The 21324-nt window shown below is 33.8% G+C and overlaps 1 protein-coding gene across 7 annotated transcripts in view; it reads left to right on the top strand.

Moving 5' to 3' along the window:
• Nucleotides 1–21324, top strand: part of COP1 (COP1 E3 ubiquitin ligase) — a 246944-nt gene that overhangs the window by 113789 nt on the left and 111831 nt on the right. For all 7 annotated transcript variants that reach the window (XR_008663627.1, XM_055319205.1, XM_055319201.1 and 4 more), the window contains one exon: nt 19949–20092. Coding sequence is in view for 6 of the 7 variants with exons in the window: in XM_055319205.1 (XP_055175180.1) it covers nt 19949–20092 (144 nt within the window). In the remaining variant the exon portion in view is untranslated. The remainder of the gene's footprint in view (nt 1–19948; nt 20093–21324) is intronic.

The following is a 21324-nucleotide window of genomic DNA, read 5'->3' as shown; positions in this document are numbered from 1 at the left end:
GGAGACCCTAGTCCCAAGTCAGGCTCCCTGCATAGAGCCTTCTTCTCCCTCTGCCTGTGTCTCTGCCTATCTCTCTCTCTCTTTCATGAATAAATAAATTCTTTAAAAAAAATTGTTACACATTCATTTATAGTTTAGAGGTTATATTAACATTTTTGCTTATACTGTCTCAAACTTTTAAATAGAATTGCAGCAGGGATTAGTAAATTTATAAATAGAAAATGGTTATGTATTGTGGCATTCACTGCTGCTACTAGATCAGTTACTACACTGGTAACGTGGTGTTTGATTATGTGATTACTTTTTTTTAAAGATATCTTTGTAAGTACCTTACATGACATTGTATTTCACTAACTCATTTAATCTTTATATCAAACCTATGGAATAAGGCACTGTGATCAGTCCCATTGTACAGAGGAGGAATTGTCATAGAGAGAAATTATCTAATTTGTCCAAGTTTAACACAATGCTAGTGAATGATAGAATTAAGATTTGAACTGAGACATTGTGGCTTCTGAGTTCTGTTCCATTATTAGTCCCTTTAGGACCTGTTGAAACATTATACTTTGAGACATCCAAAAGAATAAAAGCAATGCTTGCTTTTCTTTCTTTCTTTCTTTCCTTTTCTTTCTTTCTTTCTCTCTTCTTTCTTTCTTTCTTTCTTTCTTTCTTTCTTTCTTTCTTTTTCTTTTTCTTTTTCTTTCTGATTTTATTTATTTATTTAGTGGGGGCAGCAGGAGAGGGAGAGAATCTCTAGTAGATTTCCTGCTGAGTGCAGAGCGGGACATGGGGCTTGATCTCACAAAACTAAGATCATGACCTGAGCCAAATTCAAGAGTCCAATACTAAACCAATTGAGCCATCTGTCTTTTGAGTTTCTGATACTTGGCATACCTGTTACTTTCTTGTCTAATTTGCCTTTAGTATTGAACATGTTTTTTAAATTTTAATTTCATGTAGCTCTTCTATTAGAATGCCACTCTTGCCATAGCCTGAAACTATTCATGATCAACCTTTTTCTTTTTTCTTTTTTCTTTCTTTTCTTTTCTTTCTTTCTTTCTTTCTTTCTTTCTTTCTTTCTTTCTTTCGGTTGTTGCCAGTTATAGGGATTGTTTTTCCTAAATTTAAATTTTTAAAGCCAACCAGTGCTGATCTTGGTTTAGGCTAATTTATTATTATTATTTTTTTAAGATTTTATTTATCTATTTGAGAGAGAGCAAGAAAACACAAGGCAGGGGGAAGGGCAGAGGGAGAGGGGTAAACCGAGCAGGAAGCCCAGTGCAGGGCTTGATCCCAGGATCCTGGGGTCATGACCTGAGCAAAAGGCAGACATTTAAGGTAGTGAGCCACCCAGGTGTCCCTAGAGTAACTTTTAAATACATTCTGTATTGTAGAATGTTAAACGTTTTTAATTTATATTTAGAAACAGATTGCCAGGTAATTAAATGACTTGTTTTCTTTCTTTTTTTTTTAAAGATTTTATTTATTCATGAGATATATATATAGAGAGAGAGAGGCAGAGACTTAGGCAGAGGAAGAAGCAGGCTCCCTGTGGGGATCCCGAAGCGGGACTCGATCCCAGGACCCCAGGATCACGCCCTGGGCCAAAGGCAGCCACTCAACCGCTGAGCCACCCAGGCGTCCCAAATGACTTGTTTTCAAAGGAGAAATTATGACTTTATTTTATCTATTTAGTTTTGAAAAAAATTGTTTTGTTTTTTTTTAAGTACGGCTTGAACATGGGGCTTGAACTCATGACCCTGAGATCAAACTCCCAACCCTGAGATTGGGACTTGAGCTGAAATTAAGTCAGACGTTTTAACCCACTGAGCCATCCAGGTGTCCCTGTGACTCGTTAGAACTGCTAATGAACTTTCTTTTTTCAGAAGATATTTTTGTTACCATCCTACAAATTATTGGGCTATCTGGGATCAATGAGAGATGTTAGGAATTGGGAGTACAGAGAAAAGGATTTCCTTCCAGAATTTTGCTCAGGCCCAGTCTTTTAAAGCACTAATTAAAAAACAAAAACAAAAACAAACTGTGTTCTAAACTTGAAGTTTCATCAGGAAATCGGTCTTATCTTACTCCCTGTTGACTCCTTATTTCTGGCAAATGATAGGTGCTTAATAATAAGTATTTGTTGAATGAATGGAAAACTCTTTTGCCTGCTCTGGGAGGATCTAGAGGGCTCTAGCAGTTGTCCAACTTAACTTGCATTTATATATTTGCTTGCTGTTAAGTGTTCCTTTGAAGAAAGTATCCTTAGGCTAAAAAAGAAGTTTGTAAGTTACCAATGACACATAACAGAAAAATAAAGTAGTGTTAACTTAAAACAGAGAAGTCTAGGGTTGTCAGCAAGTGCTGATGAGTTTCCTACTTATATAACAATTCAAGACACAGGTTAAAAGTGAGATACAAACAGCCTAAGCTTACATATTAGAAGCTGCTACATCCTTTCCTTCCCTCATAGCCTCTACCCTAAAATTTCTTGTTGTCATTTGCTCATTTTTCTGTTTTCTTTTGCCCTTGCTTAGGCTGAGGCTTGTCAGTAGTGCAGAGTGATACTGTGAACTCAATTCTTTGTACACTTCTTCCCTAATAGTGTTAACTGGGTTAGCATTTGAAATTTTGTCACTGATCAGATCATAAAGTACATGCCTGTAACAAAGGTTTAGAATTAGAATATTTGCTTTTTATTTTTATTTTTTTTTAAAGATTTTATTTATTTATTGATGAGACACAGGCAGAGTTACAGGCAGAGGGAGAAGCAGGCTCCATGCAGAAAGCCTGACGTGGGACTCGATCCTGGGTCTACAGGATCACGCACTGGGCTGAAGGCAGTGCTAAACCACGGAGCCACCCGGGCTGTCCGAATATTTGCTTTTTATGATAAAATTACTTAATTTTTGTTAATCTAATGACTCCCTTCAAATAAAGTAGAAGAATTAGAATAGAACTTTTTGGTATCCAGGAGACAGAAACAAGAATACTGTTTTAGGTTAAGAGCTTTAAAAAGAAGAGATATATTAGTAATAGGAAATATTTATAATTTTTAATTCTTTAGTAAAAGCCTCTATTTTTATAATTTATGAGTTAAAGAAAATAGGGTAAAACCCATTTATTTTATAGAGTTTTCTAGTTAATAACATGTTACACTGTGCTGTGAACAGGTTGCAATATACCAAGATATTTTTTCTTCTCTTCTTTGGTATAGTAGGGTGGGGTTGGGTTGGAGAACCAGCTTATACCCAGCTATCCTCAGGACAGAGGGATCAACTCCATATTTAGTTAATTGCTTTATCCTTTGCACAGTGATCGGGAAACTCTAGTTTAAGTACCTAGAACAAATAAAGTATCTTGATTTCTCTCAAAGTTGTTTTAGTCATTTTTGGTTAAAGAATTATGTAGTGAAAATTGAGATAGAGCTCTTTAAAAGGATTTTTCCTCTATTACATAATCTTATGTAAGTCAATAGTGTAAGAAAGACATTAAACTAAAGGACATATTTCCTCAATTTTAAAAGGTTCAAACATCCCTCTTAATCCCTCCAAGTCTGTGCCCTACTTACTGGCAGCCCAGTGGTTTACCTCCATGGCAGAGTGAGATGGTTCTCTAGCAGAGTAAAAGCAGGTTTCCTTTTAAGAAGTCAGCTTTACAGGTTAATTTTCAGCATGAGAAAAGAAGACTTTATTATTTTTTTTCTTTTTTCTTTCTTTTTTTTTTTTTGAAAACAAGACTTTATGTATTAAAAAGTTCAATCTCATGTTTTTGATTCAGACCTTTATAACAGAGAGATTAACACGATCAAATCAAAAGTTTATTAATATCTACATTTCTTAAGTACATGAGAGAAGCCTAGGAAAATGTGTAACTCAAAGAACTGTCTCAGATCGGCTTATGTCCGATCTTTAACAAAGAAGAGTAAATCTGTAGAGAAGGGGTGCCTGGCTGGCTTAGTTGGTTCAGTGCTTCCCTTCGGCTCAGGTCATGATCCCAGGTCTGGGATTGAGCATCATGTTGGGCTCCCTGCTCAGTAGGGAGTCTGCTTCTCCCTCTCCCTCTCCCTCTGCCCCTGCTTTTGTCTCCCTCTTAAATAAAATGAAAAAAGAAAAAGAAAAAAAAACTGTAGAGAAATGAAAGGATAAAGAAAGCAGTTTTAGATTTCCAAGAGTAGCAAACTATGCGAAGGTAAATATACTGGAGGGAACTCTAATGGAGTAAGTTTTTTTTGTTTTTTTTTTTTGCAGATTTCTTTCATGCCATCTCTGGGCTTATATCCTGCTTTTAGGTAGTAAAAGGAGGAGGGTAGAGAGTGCTTTTCCCGCATTTGCTGCTGCTTAATTGCCTTCAGCTCAAAATAATTTTTATGTCAAAGAGGCCTATTTTGGGGTGACATTGTTTTCCTTCAGATAAAAGGCAATCTCTGTCTATTCTATCACTGGTATGAGTTTAGTAGTACTTCACTTTACTGCCACTTAGAAATAACTGTGATATTATATATAAAAGTTAATCTGGTAAAGAGTGTTCTGTAATATAAACACTTGACAAAGTACCATCATTTGCCCCAAGTGTGGTAATTTCCCTGTGTGTTGCCTCCATCAGACATTTGCAGACATTGAAAACTATTTTGAGTAAAATAGGATGTAAGAGCTATTGTCTATATGTATCATCTCTATTTCCCCCTCTTTGAGTTAATTTCTCTAGCTACTCTTGACAGCAGAATTTCATATTTTGCCAATGCTTCGTCTGTATAGATTGTAATCTTGTCTAGCTGAAACACAGTCAATAATCAAGGCTTAAATGAAAAATAAAAGAGCTTTAGAACAAAATATATGCCTCTAAATTAATGGCTAAAACTCAAATATTAGTAAGTGGCCATTTTCTTGAATTACTTTGGGCCTAGTGATTTATATACAGTTCCTGTAATCTTAGTTTTATCTGATTTGTGTCTCTTCACAGTATAAAAGATTGCAGTAGGTAGGTTAAAGAAGTCCTAGCTACTAGCTTGACAAAGGGAAAGAAATGATGAAGCTGCAAATTGGACCTAAAAAGTAAAGCATTTTGGATATAGCTTAATAGACCCTGAGATCATGGAGATGTAATCTAATATGGTAACTAAAGTTGGCAGGACTAGTCACATTGCTGTGCTGAGTATGTTCTTATAAAGGTAGTAAAGAATGTATTACATTTGATAGATTATACTCATAGGGGACCAAAAGTTGGTTCCAGAATTCACTTAACTAATATTTATTAGCACTTACTATGTCTTACAGCAATAGACCGGTATGTTACAAAAATGCTATTGTATTTATTATTCTTTAGAAGTAATTTTAAGTGTATTTATCACCATTGGTGTAAATGCAATGTGAAAAATATCTATTTCTTTATAATTACTTTGAAATTCTTCGGTACTTGTAAATTTCAAACTTTGCAATGGGTTTATTAATATAAAAGGAAACATTATAAATGACAAAAATAATGGCCTTTTGCCTAGTACAGTAATCAGGAAACTCTGGCTCATTGGGTCAGATTTGGCCCATCACTTAATTTTGAGTGACCCATGAATGACCCCAAGCATGGTTTTTATCTTTTTAATTTGTCAAAAAAAAAAATCAAAGGAAGAATAACAAGTGATGTATAGTTACATGACTTATATAATATTGACATATGAATATTATGTGAAATTCAAATTTTTGTGTCCATAAATTTTTATTGGAAAACAGTCCTGCTTATTCCTCAACGTATTGTTTGTGGCTGATTTTATATTACAACAGCAGAATTGAGTAGTTTTGAGAGAACTGCATGGTTCCTATGGCACTGTTACAGAACAGATTTGCTGACTCTTGACCTAGTAGATTTGTTTAGGCTCTAAGGATGTACTGCTACACTTGATTAATGTTCTGTCATGTTTCTGGATATCAGTGTATCTTAGTCAAGAAAATGGCTTGTGTCACATTTTCTGAGCTTCTTGTGATGATTGGCTAACTATTTTATATGCTTAGCCACTTCTTAATACAAATAACATTTCACCAGCCTGTCTTATGGTAAGTACTTCATCACTGGTTAAATGATAGCTACAGATTTGTAGTCTTTACCTAATAACAAATTCTGGTTCATTCAGCAGAAAGTTTCTTATTTGTGTTTTTTTAAAAATTATTTATTGTGTAGAGCTGAAAAATGCCTTGAAATATGACAAAAGCTTATAGTATGATTAGGGGATTTAGCTATGTCATATTAATCTTGAAATAAAGATGCTTTTCTTTCCTTTTTTTTTTTATAAAGATTTTATTCATTTATTCAGAAGAGACACAGAGAAAGAGAGACAGAGACATAGGCAGAGAGAGAAGCGGGCTCCGCTTCCCTCAGGGAGCCCGATGTGGAACTCCATCCCTGAACTTCAGGATTAGGCCCTGAGCCAAAAGCAGAGCTCAGCCACGGAGCTGTGCAGACATCCCAAAAGAGATGCTTTTCTACCACCAATGATTATTAAAATCGTGTTTCTGTTCTTTCTCTTTTCCCTTACCCACATTAGTAGGTAGTTTTGCTGATTAGCATTAAAGTTATAAAACTGTTTTTTGATCTGTGATTGAGAGAGGTTAATTTGAGGTTATATTATTTACAAATTTAAGTTTAAATGTAGAATCACAAATTATATAGCGTATATGTACAATAAAAGTATAAAGTTTTAAGTTTTGCAATTGTATAAACCCACAATAGAAATATAGAACATTTTCAAAAATTTTAAATCCTGCCACTTTTCAGTTAATTCCATCTCTTCCTCCAAACTTCTGTCCAGGCCCCTACTCTGTTTGCCATTATCCTTAGAATAGTTTAGTCATTTTGGAATCTTTTAAAAATAGACCCATATATTAAGTATTCTTTTATATCTAGCTTCTTTAGCTCAGCATGTTTTTGAAATTTATCCATGAATAGATATAGTTAACTATCAGTTACACAATTATATTCTACAATTTACTTAACCCATTCTTGAGTTGATGGACGTTTGAATTGTTTCCAGTTTTTGATTATTGTGAAGAAAGCTATCATGAATACTCACACAGAAGTCCATTTGGATATTCATATTCATATTTATTTCTCTTGGGTAAATATCTGGGATTGAAATTGCTGGGTTCTATGATTAGCTTGTGCTTGACACTTCAAGAAACTGCTAAACTGTTTTTAAAGTGATTAGGTTATTTTAACATTCCAGCAATGTAAGAGAGTTAAAATTGTCCCAAATCCTGAATAACTGATATTGTTAGTCTTTTCATTACTGGTTTGTAGTAATATTTTCTTTCTGTTTTACTTTGCATTTCCTCATAACTAATGGTTTTTTTTTAAAATCTTATTTATTTTTACAAAGCTTTTATTTATTCATGAGAGACACAGAAAGAGAGGCAGAGACATAGGCAGAGGTTGAAGCAGGCTCCCTGCAGTGAGCCTGATGCAGCACTCGATCCCAGGACCCCAGGATCATGACATGAGCCAAAGGCAGATGCTCAACGACTGTGACACCCAGGTGTCACAGTGTTTAATGGTGTTTAATGTGGATGTTGGCCATTTGTGTATTTTCTGTGAAGCATCTATTCAAATCTTTTGCCCATTATTAAAAAATCGGGTTTTACTATTACTGAATAATGAGAATTTTTATGTATTCTGGGTACAAGTTCTTTGTCAGATTTATGTATTGATAGTATTTTCTCCCAGTCTGTGGCTTGCCCTTTTTATTAATAGTGTCTTTCAAATGACATAAGTATTTAATTTTAATTCTAATTCATTAATTTTTTTAATGATTTAAGTAAGCTCTTTCATATAGAAATGTTTGCCTGCTCTAAATGGTGAAAATTTTTCTTCTCTGTTTTCTTCTATAGGTTTAATGGTTTTAGCTTATACATTTAAGTATAATTTATTTCAAGTTAACTTTTGTTTAGATTATGAAGTAAAGGCTGAGGCATTTACTTTTGTTTAAAATGAGCATATATGTATGAATCTTTTTTTAAATTGTAGTTGACATACAAGTTAGTTTCAGGTATATAACAATGATTCAACAAGTCTAAACACTATGCCATGCTCATCACAAGTATAGGTACCATTCATCTCCACAGAGCACTATTGTAATACTATTGATTATATTCCCTATGCTGTGCCATTTTTCCTGTTCCAGAACTGGAGGCCTGTGTCTCCCCGTCTTCCATTTTGCCCATCCCCCCACCTCTTTCCCTCTAGCAAGAATGCATTTTTGGTCTCTCTATTTTATGAATCTGTTTTAGCTTTTTGTCTCTTTATTCATTTGTGTTATTTTCTAGATTTTACATAGAAGTGAAATCATATGGTATTTTTCTCTGTTAAATTTACTTAATATAACATAATTCCATATAGGACTATCCATGTTGATTCAAATAGCAAGATCTTACCCTTTTTTATGGTTGGGAAATACCCCATTTGTGGGGGAGGGGGCGTGTACACACAGCATCTTCTTTAATCGTCAATTGATAGACAGTTAATTAAGTTGCTTCCATATCTTGGTTATTATAAATAATGTGTGTATCTTTTCAAATTAGTGTTTTTGTTTGCTTTGGGTAAATACCCAGTAGTAGAATTACTATGAATTTTCTTCTGAGTTCTCTTTTCTGTTGCAGTGATTTGCATGTCTGTTATTAGGCCAGTAACACCCTCTCATTATTATTGTACTCTTTTTTTTTTTTTTTTAGATTTTATTTATTCATGAGAGAGAGAGTGAGAGAGAGCGAGCGAGCAGCAGCAGAGAGATAGGCTCTGAGGGAGAAGCAGGCTCCCTATGGGGAGCCTGATGTAGAACTTGATCCCAGGACTCTGGGATCACACCCTGAGCTGAAGGCATCTGCTCAACCACTGAGCCACCCAGGTGTCCCTATTATTGTATATTTATATTAAGCCTTGAAATTAGGTAGTAGTAGTCCTCCAACCTTACTATTCTTTTTTAAAGTTGTGTTGGCAAATCTAAGTCCTTTGCATTTCCATAAAAAATTTTAGAATAAGAACTCTTTGTTTATTTTCTACTATGATGGTTTGAATGGATTTTTTAGTAAAAATCACATTTTCTCACATTTTTCTTCACTGGTTTTGTCTACTTGTTCCTGTGGAAAATATGAGATAGATTTTTGATTTGTTAAATCTATCTGATATTTTGGGGACACACTTAGATATATTCATGATGAAATTTCTTTTAGACTATACATTTTCATTCCAGATTAGTCCTCTGCAGCATGGAATAGTTTCTTTATATCACAGTTCTGTTGTTTTCTGATGAGGCATGGCAGCAGTGACATTAATTATTTAACATTGTAATCTTATTGGGTGTTTTGTAAATACTACTAGATGATACTGAACTGAAAACTTAGATGTATTTTCTTCGTTAATTTCAAAAGCATGGGTGCCTGGGTGGTTTATTTGGTTGAGTGTCTGCCTCAGGCTCAGATCATGATCCTAGAGTCCTGGAATAGAGCCCTGCATTGGATTCCCTGCTCCGTGGGGAGCCTGCTTCTCCCTCTCTCTCTGCTGCTCCCCCAGCTTGTGCTTTCTCTTTTTGTGAAATAAATAAAATCTTAAAAAAAAAACCCTAAAAGTAAAGAATTAGAACTTCTACTTGCATGTGGATTTCCTCACTTTTACTAAATAGAAAGTCATTCTGGAGAGGACAAAAAAGTCATCCTAGTGTTGTGAATAAAATATATTTTGTTTTTCAACTCTTTTTTTTTTAAGATTTTATTTATTTATTCATGAGAGACAGAGAAAGGCAGAGACATAGGGAGAGGGAGAAACAGGCTCCCAATGGGGAACCCAATGCAGGACTTGACCCCAAGACCCTGGATCAGGATCTGAGCCAAAGGTGGACGCTCAACCACTGAACTACCCAGGTGCCCCTGTTCTTCAACTCTTGTTTTTTTCTGTAGTAGATGTTTTTATTCAATCTCTATTAGTCTTTTACTTCAGAAGTTACTTTCAGTTTGTCAGAGTTCTCTAATAAAAACTATCATAGGATATAGTTATATTGTGCATAGAATAGCTGTTTTAGAACAAAGAGTACAAGTAAATTAATATAAGTAAGTATAAGTTATAACTTGCTATATACTTAAATGAGAAAAATGTGACAATCAGTATGCTGATACTAACGGTCTTCAAGGTGCATTTTTAATTTGACATTTACAAAAGCGTTCCAGAATATAGCTTGTCAGATAGTGTATTTGTTCTCGTTATTCAGTGATAGCCAGTGGAGTTGGAAAAATAAAATCTTTTTAAAGATAGGGGTCAGTAAATTAAGACCTGTGATGGGGCACCTGGATGGATCAGTCGGTTAAGCATCCACCTCTGATCTCAGGTCAGGTCTTGATCTCAGGGTTGTGAGTTTAAGCTCTGCACTTGGCGTGGAGCCTACTTAAAGGACCTGCAAGTCAGTTCTGAGCCACTGCTTAATTTTGTGTAGCCTACAAGCTATGAATAGTTTTTTTGTTTTTGAAGTATAGAAAGTAAAACAATTTTGTGATGCATAAATTATATGAAATTCAGATTTCAGTATCCATAAAGTTTATTGATACATTGACACTCCTGAAACAAAGTTAATAGATATTATAATTTTTCCTATACACATAAGAAATTATAATGCCCTAACTCTAAAATAAAGGAGAAATAGAAGAAAAATAATTTAAAATAATATATACATCTTAATATGGACATTCTTAGATTGATTTCATTAGACAACATAATGAATAGTTAGATGCTTGAACCTACTTATGATGAATAATTTTTGAACATTTGGTGGATATTAGAAATATTAAACTAGTTTGTCTTTATTTTTTAATTTTTTAATGATTTTATTTATTTACGAGAAACACGAAGAGGAGAGAGAGAGATAGAGGCAGAGACACAGGCAGAGGGAGAAGCAGACTCCATGTGGGGAGCCCGAGGTGGGTCCCGGGTCTCCAGGACCACCCTGGGCCGAAGGCGGCGCTAAACCGCTTAGCCACCCGTTTGTCTTTAATGTATAAAGGAGTTCATTTCTTTTTATTATTATTTTATTTTTACAGATTTTATTTATTCGAGAGAGAGTGTATCTGAGCACAATCTGGAGGAGGAGCAGAGGGAGGAGAGGGAGAAGCAGACTCCCTGTTGACCAGGGAGCCTGACTCAGGGCTTGATCTCAAGACTCTGGCATCATGATGACCTGAGCCAAAGGCAGACACTTAACGACTGAGCCACCCAGGCATCCCATGGAATTCATTTCTGTACTTAGATAATTATTTGTAGGTTTTTCACTTGCAAAAGGATGAGAGGTATAAATATCTTTGAAAGTATAAAATAAATTCTAAGACAATCCTTGTAATTGATAGGACTGGAAGAGAGAGGGCAAAAGTAACTGTCCATTGCTCAGAGTAGAGACTTGATAGATACATTGAATTCTTTTTTTCTTTCTATAGTAGTTCATAAAGTCATAAAAGTGGACACTGGAGAGAAATACAATTCCCATTTATGAGAATAACACACAGAAAGCAGGAAGAAATCAGGTGGTCAAAAAATTTAATTAAAAATATTTAAAACAGTATGTATCACAAAATAAAATAACTATAAAAGCCACCATATGCAATTGATAGATGTAAATAGAATAAACTTCCCATCAAAAGGGAAATATCTTCACATTAGATCACAATATGAAGTTCCTAAGTCTTGGATCTGTGAATGTTGAAAATAAGGTTTAATTCAGGCTAGAAATCATTGAACCTCAGTCTGCATCTTTGTCTCCATCTCTCTGAGACACACAAACCTCCTAATGATCAGGACTCAGTCCATGATGAAGTTTAAGTAGTTATAATTATCTTTATAGATTGGAAAATCCCTCTGCTAACTCTGAGACAAAATAAATACATTAGTTGTATGAGATCTCTTTAAACAAGGTTAGCTATGTCCGTGGTAGATTACGTGAACCAAAAATAATAGTGATTATAGCAGTCCTAAATAATAGAACTAGCAGCTTAGAACACATAGAGAAACATGTATAAAGAATATGACATCTTTGAAAGTGTCCATTGAATATCAGAAAATGTACAGAATCTAAATCATATGTAACCTCTCAAAGTATAGAAGATTAAAAAAGCATCTGATCACAATACAGTAAGAGCAGACATTTATGACAAAATTAGAAAACAGGAAAAACCTGTTAAAACATGGATATTTTAAAGCTGTTTTGTCAACTCTAGGATCAAAGTGGAAATGAAGCCCCTTTGGTGAAAGTTATATATCGGAAGGTATAAGGCACAGCTAAAAGTGCTCAAAATAAAATTCCTTGTTTTAAATAGTTACATGATGAGAAAGGTATGAAAATAACTTAAGCACCCAACCTAGTAAGTTTGGAAAAGAATATAATAAACCTAAGTAAAATAGAAGAAAATTAATAAGGTATAAATGTGAAAAAGAATGAATTATTAAAAACAGAATTACTCAATTTGTGAGCCTTTTTTTTTTTTTAAATTTGTGAGCTTCTTAAAAGATGCAAATTGTTAGTTAACCCATTCAAGTACAACTAGGAGAAACTTCAAGTTCATGGAATAAAAAATGAAATTGAGGAAATAATTATAGGTACACTGGTAGAAAAAAAAATTAAAGTACTTTGCTCATATTTATTGCAAATATACTTGGAATCTTGGATGAAAGAGATTATTTTCTAGAAGATGTAAGAGACCAACAACTCAGAATGATTAAAATGGGAAAAATAAAGAAAGTTGTAAAACAGAAAATAAACCTAACTAGAAAGATGACCTAAAAGAATTTTAAAATACTGAAGAAACAAAATTTGAATAAAGACCTAACGTAAGCCTAGAGGGAAAGACTAAGCATCACAAGAATTCACTTTTTCCTTAATTAAAGTATAAATTTGACATGATTGAAGGAGAATACCAGCAGGATACATTTTGTTTGTTTTTGGAAATAAGATGGTGCTAAGCTAAAGTTGCAAAATATTGAAATATGTGAAAGCAGGGTATCAGAATGGAGCCTATTATAATATAGACATGAGATCATGGTAGCTTGGATGAGAATGGTGGCAGTGACTACTGAGAAATGCTTAGATTCTCTTACCTTTTTTTTTTTTTTAATTTTAAGATTTTATTTATTTTTTCATGAGAGACACAGAGAGGCAGAGACATAGGCAGAGGGAGAAGCAGGCTCCATGCAGGGAGCCCGATGTGGGACTCGATCCCGGGACTCCAGGATCAGGCCCTGGGTTGAAGGCGGCGTTTAAGCCACTGATCCACCCGGGCTGCCCCAGATTCTCTTATATTTTGAAGGTTGAACAGAAAAAGTTGCTCTTAATTTATTAATAACTAACCCCATCTCCTTTAATTAATTATTAATTAATTGACAAAAAGGGTTGAGGTTAGTTTTTAAAATAAAGAAGATGCTTGGTGGGGAATACAGAAATCCAGTTTAGGACAGATTAGGTTACCTGTTAGATTAAAATTGGAGCTGTCAAGTATGTATGAACTAATAGTATAGAGAGAGGTCTGGCATTGAGATAAACATTAGATCATCATCAGTGTACAGGTTTAAAGTCATGAGACTAAATGAGATTCCCGAAGAAGTGCACATAGATAAAAAGATGAAGCATGAGGATACTTGTACTCGAGAGTACTTGAATGTAGTGGTGGAGGCAGGAAAAGGAAAGGAATGAACAGTCTATATACTGTGATGGAGCTGCTAATGAGGTATGAGAAGAATCCTATCTGTTGAGGAGGGAGCTGTCCTCTGAATCAGCTATTGCTGATACTAAAGTAAGATAAGAATTCAGAGTTGACTATTAGATTTTGCAACTTTATGGTCACTGTTGACCTTAGAGCATTTCCAATGTTGAAGATGAAATCTTGGTTCCATTGGGTTAAAGAGAATGGGAGTAGAAGAATTTGAGTCAGTGAGTATTTACAACTTTTTTTTGCAACAGTTCTATCAGAGAGGAAAGAAATAGGGTGGTAGCTAAAATGAAATAAGGATTTTAAGAGATGACTTTGTTATATATTTTACTTGAAGAAAACATATTAAAAGGCTTACAGGAAAGATCTAGGAGAATGGAAAAATTAATGATAGATGAGAGAGAAAGATAAATGAAGCAATCCTGAATTAGGCCTCTAAAAAATGAGGTGTAGTTTACAAGTAGATGCATTGGTCAGGTAGAGGAGCTTTGATTCTTCCTCAGTGACAAGGGAAGTAGCAGAGTATATCAGAATATACATTCTGGACAATGGATAGTGTGGTGGTGTGAGCTTTTTGAAATTTTCTTCTTTTTATATTTTTGCTAAACTGGAGTGCAGAATAATTTGCTGAGAGTGATATAATGAAGGAGATGTGGGAAATCTGAGAAGAATGAAGAAATTGTGTACCTTTACCCAAATAGAAGAGAATGTGTACAAGGGAAATTTGCCATGAAGATAGGCAGTGTTAGGCCTCCCTTGAATATAGTGATATTCAATTTAAAATTAAATTATTAAAATGTGTGTGATTGTTGACCTAGCACTAGGTTTACTTAATGATACTTTTATATATGTGAAAGAAGAACACATGTAGAAGGATATTTTAGTGCATCATTTAACAGTGAAAGACTAGAAAGTAAATGTTCCTCAGTAGTAAACTGATTAATTTATGATATATCCATATGTTTGAATTCTGTACAACCAGTGGGAAAAAATGAGGTAGCCTTAATATGTACTAACATGAAATGATTGTCAGGATACTTTGGGGGACAAGTTATAAATCAATTTGTATGATTTCATTCCATGTATTAAATAAAAGAATATGAATACATAGATGCTTGTTTATGCACAGGGTAATGATAGTTAGATATATAAGCTGAAATTATTGGTTGCCTCCAGGGAGGGCAGTTGGGTGCTTCATTGGCAAGATTGGGAGGAAGACGTGCTTTTCTCTGTGTACTTTTCGAACCATTGCCTATATCCATATTTTTTTAGAAAAAGTTTTAAGAAAAGATTCAGGCCAGGTTGTGGTGGATCTTCAGTATAGTTGGGAGTATGGATTTTACATCCTGGTAAATGAGCAGAATTATGTGAACAGAGCTGTGTTTTTGAAAATTTACCTTTAAAAAAAAAAAAAGAAAATTTACCTTTTTATCAGCCCTTCGTGAATTAGAAAAGAGCAAAGTCAGGAGTAACAGATTTGGTAAAGAAGCTGTTGCAATAGCCCTGGTCATTGTTAATGAATGCATTCCTAATTCATATTTCTGTGAATTTCTCAAATGTCATGTTCTGTTTTTTTTTTTTTTTTTTAACATCCTGTTTTGCATCAGGTCAGCATTTGGCAGATAACAGGCATGCTGGATATTCGATGACTGAGCATATTCATGCATCATCCACTTTCTTCCAGTAGGCTTCAGTAATTACTGATTCTTGAATTTTTGTAGTGTCTTCCATCCCTATGATTTGGCATCTGCTTATAATGTATTATAATCTTTCCCAGTAATTATAAACACTGTGGGGTTACCTTACTCTTTTTATCTGCCTATGTTTAACTTGTTGCACAGAATGAATTATTATTACTATGTATCTATAATGTATGTATAATTATTCTGTTTTTATTATTGCTTATTTTGCCTTTGTATAGTCCTTTTCTCATTAAAGTGGGAGTGGTTATTTTTAAGATTTATTTATTTATTGGAGGGGAAGAGGGAGATAAAACCCTCAAGTACACTCCTCGCTGAGCACAGAGCCTGACTTGGGGCTAGATCCCAAGATCCAGAGATCATGACCTGACCTGAAATCAAGAGTCAAATGCTTAACTGACTGAGACACCCAGGCTCCCCAAAATGGGAGTTTTGCATAGTAATTGAGAACATAGACTCTGGAGCCAGATTGCTTGAATTTGAATTATTTAGTGAAGTTTGGGCAAATTATTTAACATCAATATAACTTAATTTCCTTTAAAAAAACTTAATTTCCTTATTTATACAGTAGAGATTTGAAGATTAAATATAGTTTTATGTGAGTACTTAATACAGAGATTAATACATAGTTTTGTATGTTATGGAAGGTTTAGCAATTATTGATTGATTTTGGAGAAAGTCAGTTGAATAACACCAATTCTTATTTACTTTACCTACGTTTGTATTCTTTAAAGATCTGCCTATTTCTTTTTACTAAAATGACCAACTTCTTTGTTTCCTGGAAATCATAGCAGCCTGTGTCTCTTGAGTCACGCTTTCTTGGTGATAAATTAGACCTCTAACAACTGTGTTTCCTTACATTTCCTTTAGATAAGCAGGATTCTAGTGTTAAGGGATATTAATCCACTTTGTTAATGCTTGTTTTGTTATTGCAAAACCAGTGTGACAGTGGGAGCATGGATTCTGTTGGGATATTGCCATCTTTGCATTGTTTCATGCCACATTGTGAGGGCATGAGGGATGAGTTAATCAGCTGTCCTATGTGGTCTGTTGCCTTGATGCTTAATCACTTGACTGGGGAACCCTGGGTGGCGCAGCGGTTTAGCGCCTGCCTTTGGCCCAGGGCGGGATCCTGGAGACCCGGGATCGAATCCCACGTCGGGCTCCCGGTGCATGGAGCCTGCTTCTCCCTCTGCCTATGTCTCTGCCCCCACCCCCTCTGTGTGACTATCATAAATAAATAAAAATTAAAAATAAATAAATAAAAAATCACTTGACGGCCCTTTACAAAAAGACAGTAGCCAGTTTCCTACAGCTGAATTAGCCTTTTATAACTGTTTAAATAAATCACTTTTTAAAAACAGTTGAAACATTCCTAGCGTGAAAGAAAAATGCAGTTTATTTCTATGTTTAAAATAAGTCCCTATTAATATTATTTTTCAAAGCAAATCTGTATTTTGAAATTTTAAAAATTTCTGTGAACTGAGTTTGTCATTGCAATAAGCTTTCATAAACTACTTCCTTTAAGAATTGCTAGTGATAGTAGATAGCAGAAAGGAATTTGGTATAACAAGTAAAACTTACTACAAATTTTTTGAATTTAATTGCACAAGCAGATATGTTTCAATTTGTTTATATTTTTTATTTTGCTTTTGTTTCAGCTTAACTAGTCACTGTTGAATTATTATTTTTGTTTGTGTTAATCAGATTTTGTAATTAAAGCAACTGAAATATTGTGTTGTAAAATAAGAGGCCATGCCATTCCATTTTGGAGTAGATCTGAAAGGCTGTCTGTACCTAAAAACTATACTGTTCATTTGAGTTTGAGTTATTCCATGATATATTTTTATTTTTATTTTTTGATTTATTATTATTTTTTTGGTGATATGTTTTTAGAATCTAATTTTGTTTATGTTTATGATCAAAATATGATTAAATGTGTCAAAAATTGGGAACAAATGATTCCGTGTTTGGAAATACTGAAATCCTGAGTCTTAGTGATGTGTGGAAGTACTTAGATTTTTTTAAAAGACAACTCTTTGTCTCTCTTTTTACCAGAATTTACTGGAAATATTATTCTTTATACTTTCCGGTCAGTATTTTAATTAGAATTTTATTGTTTTAAAATTATACAAAATGTAAATATCCCAGATTATTAGAAAAGGAAACCGTACAGATCCTTGATACTGCAATATTTAAGAGCAAAACATAACAGAACATAAGACTATAATAACAAGTCAAAACAAAAAGTTAATTTTTAAAACAGATTTATTTAAAGCGAGAGAGCATGAGTCGGAGGGGCAGAGGGAGAAGGAGGAGAGAGAGAATTTCAGGCATACCCCCACTGAGCACAGAGCCCAAGGCAGGGCTTGATCTCATGACCCTGATGTCACAACCAAGAATCAGGTGCTTTATTTAGCCAACTGTGTACCCAGGCGCCCCTAAAAAGTTAATTTTTAGTATAAGAGTTAAGAATGAGCTAGCTAATGCAGCTGAGTAATAACCTTTGTTGAAAAAAGAGGCTATCTTGAATAACAGGGTAGCAACAAAAGAAATAGTAAACTTATTGACTTATTTATATCCTCAAATCAATTCTTTTGACAACTAGCATTTTTATTTATATGGTAATTTTCTCTCTGCATTGTCTTAGGCTGTTATTTTAATAAGCTAGTGTTTAAACTTTTTTCTTAAAACATGATAGTTTGAAAATGACCTATTAACTTTTACTTGCACAACACTATAATGCTGATTTATTAGCCATATATGTTTGTATGTGGAGTAAAAGTATCTAGATTGAAGTTTCAGCCATACCCAAACCTTCTCAGTTAAGGATAGGATTTCAGTTCTGAGAACTCTTCTTTGCCAGACACAGTAATATTTCTCCTTCCGTGGCATTACACTATGGGTATAAATTGAATCAGGATAAATAAGTAGTTGCCATCAATATAGTTGTGCTACATTAGAATCCATAGGGCAGATAACAGCTGAGCCAGCAGTTCAGTTATGGTTGTTGTAAAGATAAATTCATCGCTTTGCCATGTAGTCCTATTTTAATGGAGGGAATATTTGCTGATTTGTGCTATAGCCCATAACATTTAATGAAATTGTTATAACATTAAGAAAGGATTTAAAGCTATAAAAAAGTGCACATCTCAATGTGTTTTTATACAAGATATTCATATAATGTACCTTTTATTAATCATCATCATTATCTTGGTAAGCTTTTAACTAAATTATTAACTAATTATTAACTGTTCTGTAAAAGGATATCACAAGTAACCCAGAAAGAAAAGTATGCTATGTGTAGGTATTTATACACATTAAGTGAATGCTTGATATATGCAGAGTACTACCATATCATCCTAGCCACTTAAAGACTTACTAATAACTTTAGGCAAATTGCTTCACCTCTAATTCTCAGTTTTCTTGTGTGTAAAATGTAGATAAAGATAATACCTGTTTCATAGGGTTATTATGAGAATTAAATGAGTTAATACCAGTGGTTATGCTTAGTGGTCAGTGAATGTTAGCTATTACTATTGTGTAATTAATTCTAGATCAGTGAGAATTCTTTTTTTTTTTTTATCAGTGAGAATTCTTATCTAGCCTTACAGCTAAGCTTCTAGAACAGATTCTTAACTTCTTGAGAAATACGTGATGATTCATTTCACTCTTATTTCCATTAGGTTACTTACATTTCTTGCTGGTTATATAACAACTTTGTTGAGACTCCAAGTTAAGTTCTATAAAGTTGAATAAGGTGTGCGTTGCTTTGAAGTATCTTATTTTGGAACTTGTGTAAAAAGTCAGTAAGAGAAGGATGAATTCCCCAAGTAACCCTAAAATATAAAAAAGGGGAGATTTTTAGTTTTTCCCTTTTTTGTGGTGTAAGAAACTATTGGGGGTTACATAAGTTAGATCATCTTTGGGAGGTGAGAAATGAGTTTGGGAAAACATAGTGATAAGTTAATGATTCCATTTTTGTGTATATTTCATACCTTTGTCATCATCTTTTCTTTAATTGCTTCAGTAATTCAGTTTGTGTACTAATTTATTAAAATAACATTGCATACTGGGAAGTTCTGTCATCCTCACAAAATGGTAGAAGGGAAATAGATTTATGAAGAGATTATTTGGTAATTCTCTTCTAACATATTTTTTAATATACCAAACCTTTTCATCTTTCCTTGCTACTTTTGTAATTCAACTTGTTAATCTTTATAGTTGGGTAGGTTTTAATATGGTTTACTAAAGATGAATTGAAAAACGTGATGTTTCTAGGAACTGGGGTAGCTATAAGAATTGTGTAGCTATGCACAGTTCTCTACCACTTGTAATGTGGTATGTCTTGATCATGACTTTATCTGAAGATAAAGTCTAGTACAATTTAGGGGCATTTCAAGTCAATCTCTTATTCTTAAAGACATTTTGACTTTAGAAATAGAAAAAAAAACCCTAAAATGTTGTCATTGTAATGTCACAGGGATAGGGAAATAGTCTTACTGACTAAATACACATTTTCTTCCATAGTATTGAATTTGACCGAGATTGTGACTATTTTGCAATTGCTGGGGTTACAAAGAAGATTAAAGTCTATGAATATGGCACAGTCATTCAGGATGCGGTGGATATTCATTACCCTGAAAATGAAATGACCTGCAATTCCAAAATCAGGTACTTAGATTATTTTTTTTAGACATAATGTGGTGTGTATAAAATATTTAATATCTATAGTTAGTATGAGTTTGTTATTTTACCTTTCTGTGAGATTCCTTATTCATAGTAAACAGTAATTGTATACAGAGAATACTTCAGAATCTATCTTACAGATTATGGTTGCTTTTTCCCTGTGGGGGTTAGTAGTCATTGTTTTTCTCTTTGACAAATGAAAGTCCTCTTTGCTTCACTTAAATAAAATTCTGTGTTGTAAATGATCATCTAGGGGCTGTCGAATAAGGGATTACTTTAGCCTATGAATACTGTCTGAAAGTCAGGAATTTTTCCCCTAGCATGTCATATCTTCAAATATTATAATTGTTTATAGTTTTAAGAATTGTTTTAAGAAAAAAAAGAATTGTTTTTATAAGAACATTTTGCTGCTTTTCATTGAGGGCCTAATATTTAACTTTCATAAAGTTAGGGTTAGAGCTCATAATGAATGCTTTTCAAATCTAGAGTACTGTTAAAAGTGCAGGAACTAGAAATTACTTTAGATCTGCCAATCCCAAAACCTCAGGGGAATTTTAGAATCTACATTTTTTAAAACAAGTTTCCTAAGCTATTCTCATAGGCGCTGGCTTAAATTGGAATGATACATGGAAATCATTTAATAATTTATTTATATCTGTGAACATTTTCCAACTGTCCTTGTATCTTTTTTAACTGAATGAATAACATACATATATGTGTGTAGTCATTTTAATAATGTTAATAATTTAGCAAGTATTACAGTATTTATATAATGTATTATAGCTTTCCTTTTTGTTTCCTAATTAATTCATAACAATGGTAGGCTGATAATCTGTGAGGCTGCTCATTCATCAGTGGTGCTCACAACTGAGAATCTGTTATAGTTAGTTTATCCTAAGTGGAAAGGAAACAGCATGAGTAAGACATAACTTTATTGAATTCCTATGTGACAGACATTATCTTTATCTTAAGTAGACCTATTAGATACTGTTATTGCCCCATCTTATACACGAGGAAGCTGAAGCACAGAAAGGTTAATTAACTTGATTGAAATCACACAGCTAGTCTCTGGAGGAGCCAGGATTCAAACAGTTTGATTGCAGAGTCTCTGCTTTTAACCATTATGAAACAGAGGGCATAGTAGCAATCCTTATTTTATAGGATTATACTTTTTTTTAAGGAGAATGAGCAGGGAAGGACAGTGGGAGAGAGAATCT

This window comes from Nyctereutes procyonoides, unplaced genomic scaffold, assembly GCF_905146905.1.
Source record: "Nyctereutes procyonoides isolate TBG_1078 unplaced genomic scaffold, NYPRO_anot_genome, whole genome shotgun sequence".
In the NCBI taxonomy this organism is placed as follows: domain Eukaryota; kingdom Metazoa; phylum Chordata; class Mammalia; order Carnivora; family Canidae; genus Nyctereutes; species Nyctereutes procyonoides.
The sequence above is the reverse complement of the archived record's forward strand: the minus strand, read 5'-3'. Positions and strand labels throughout refer to the sequence as shown.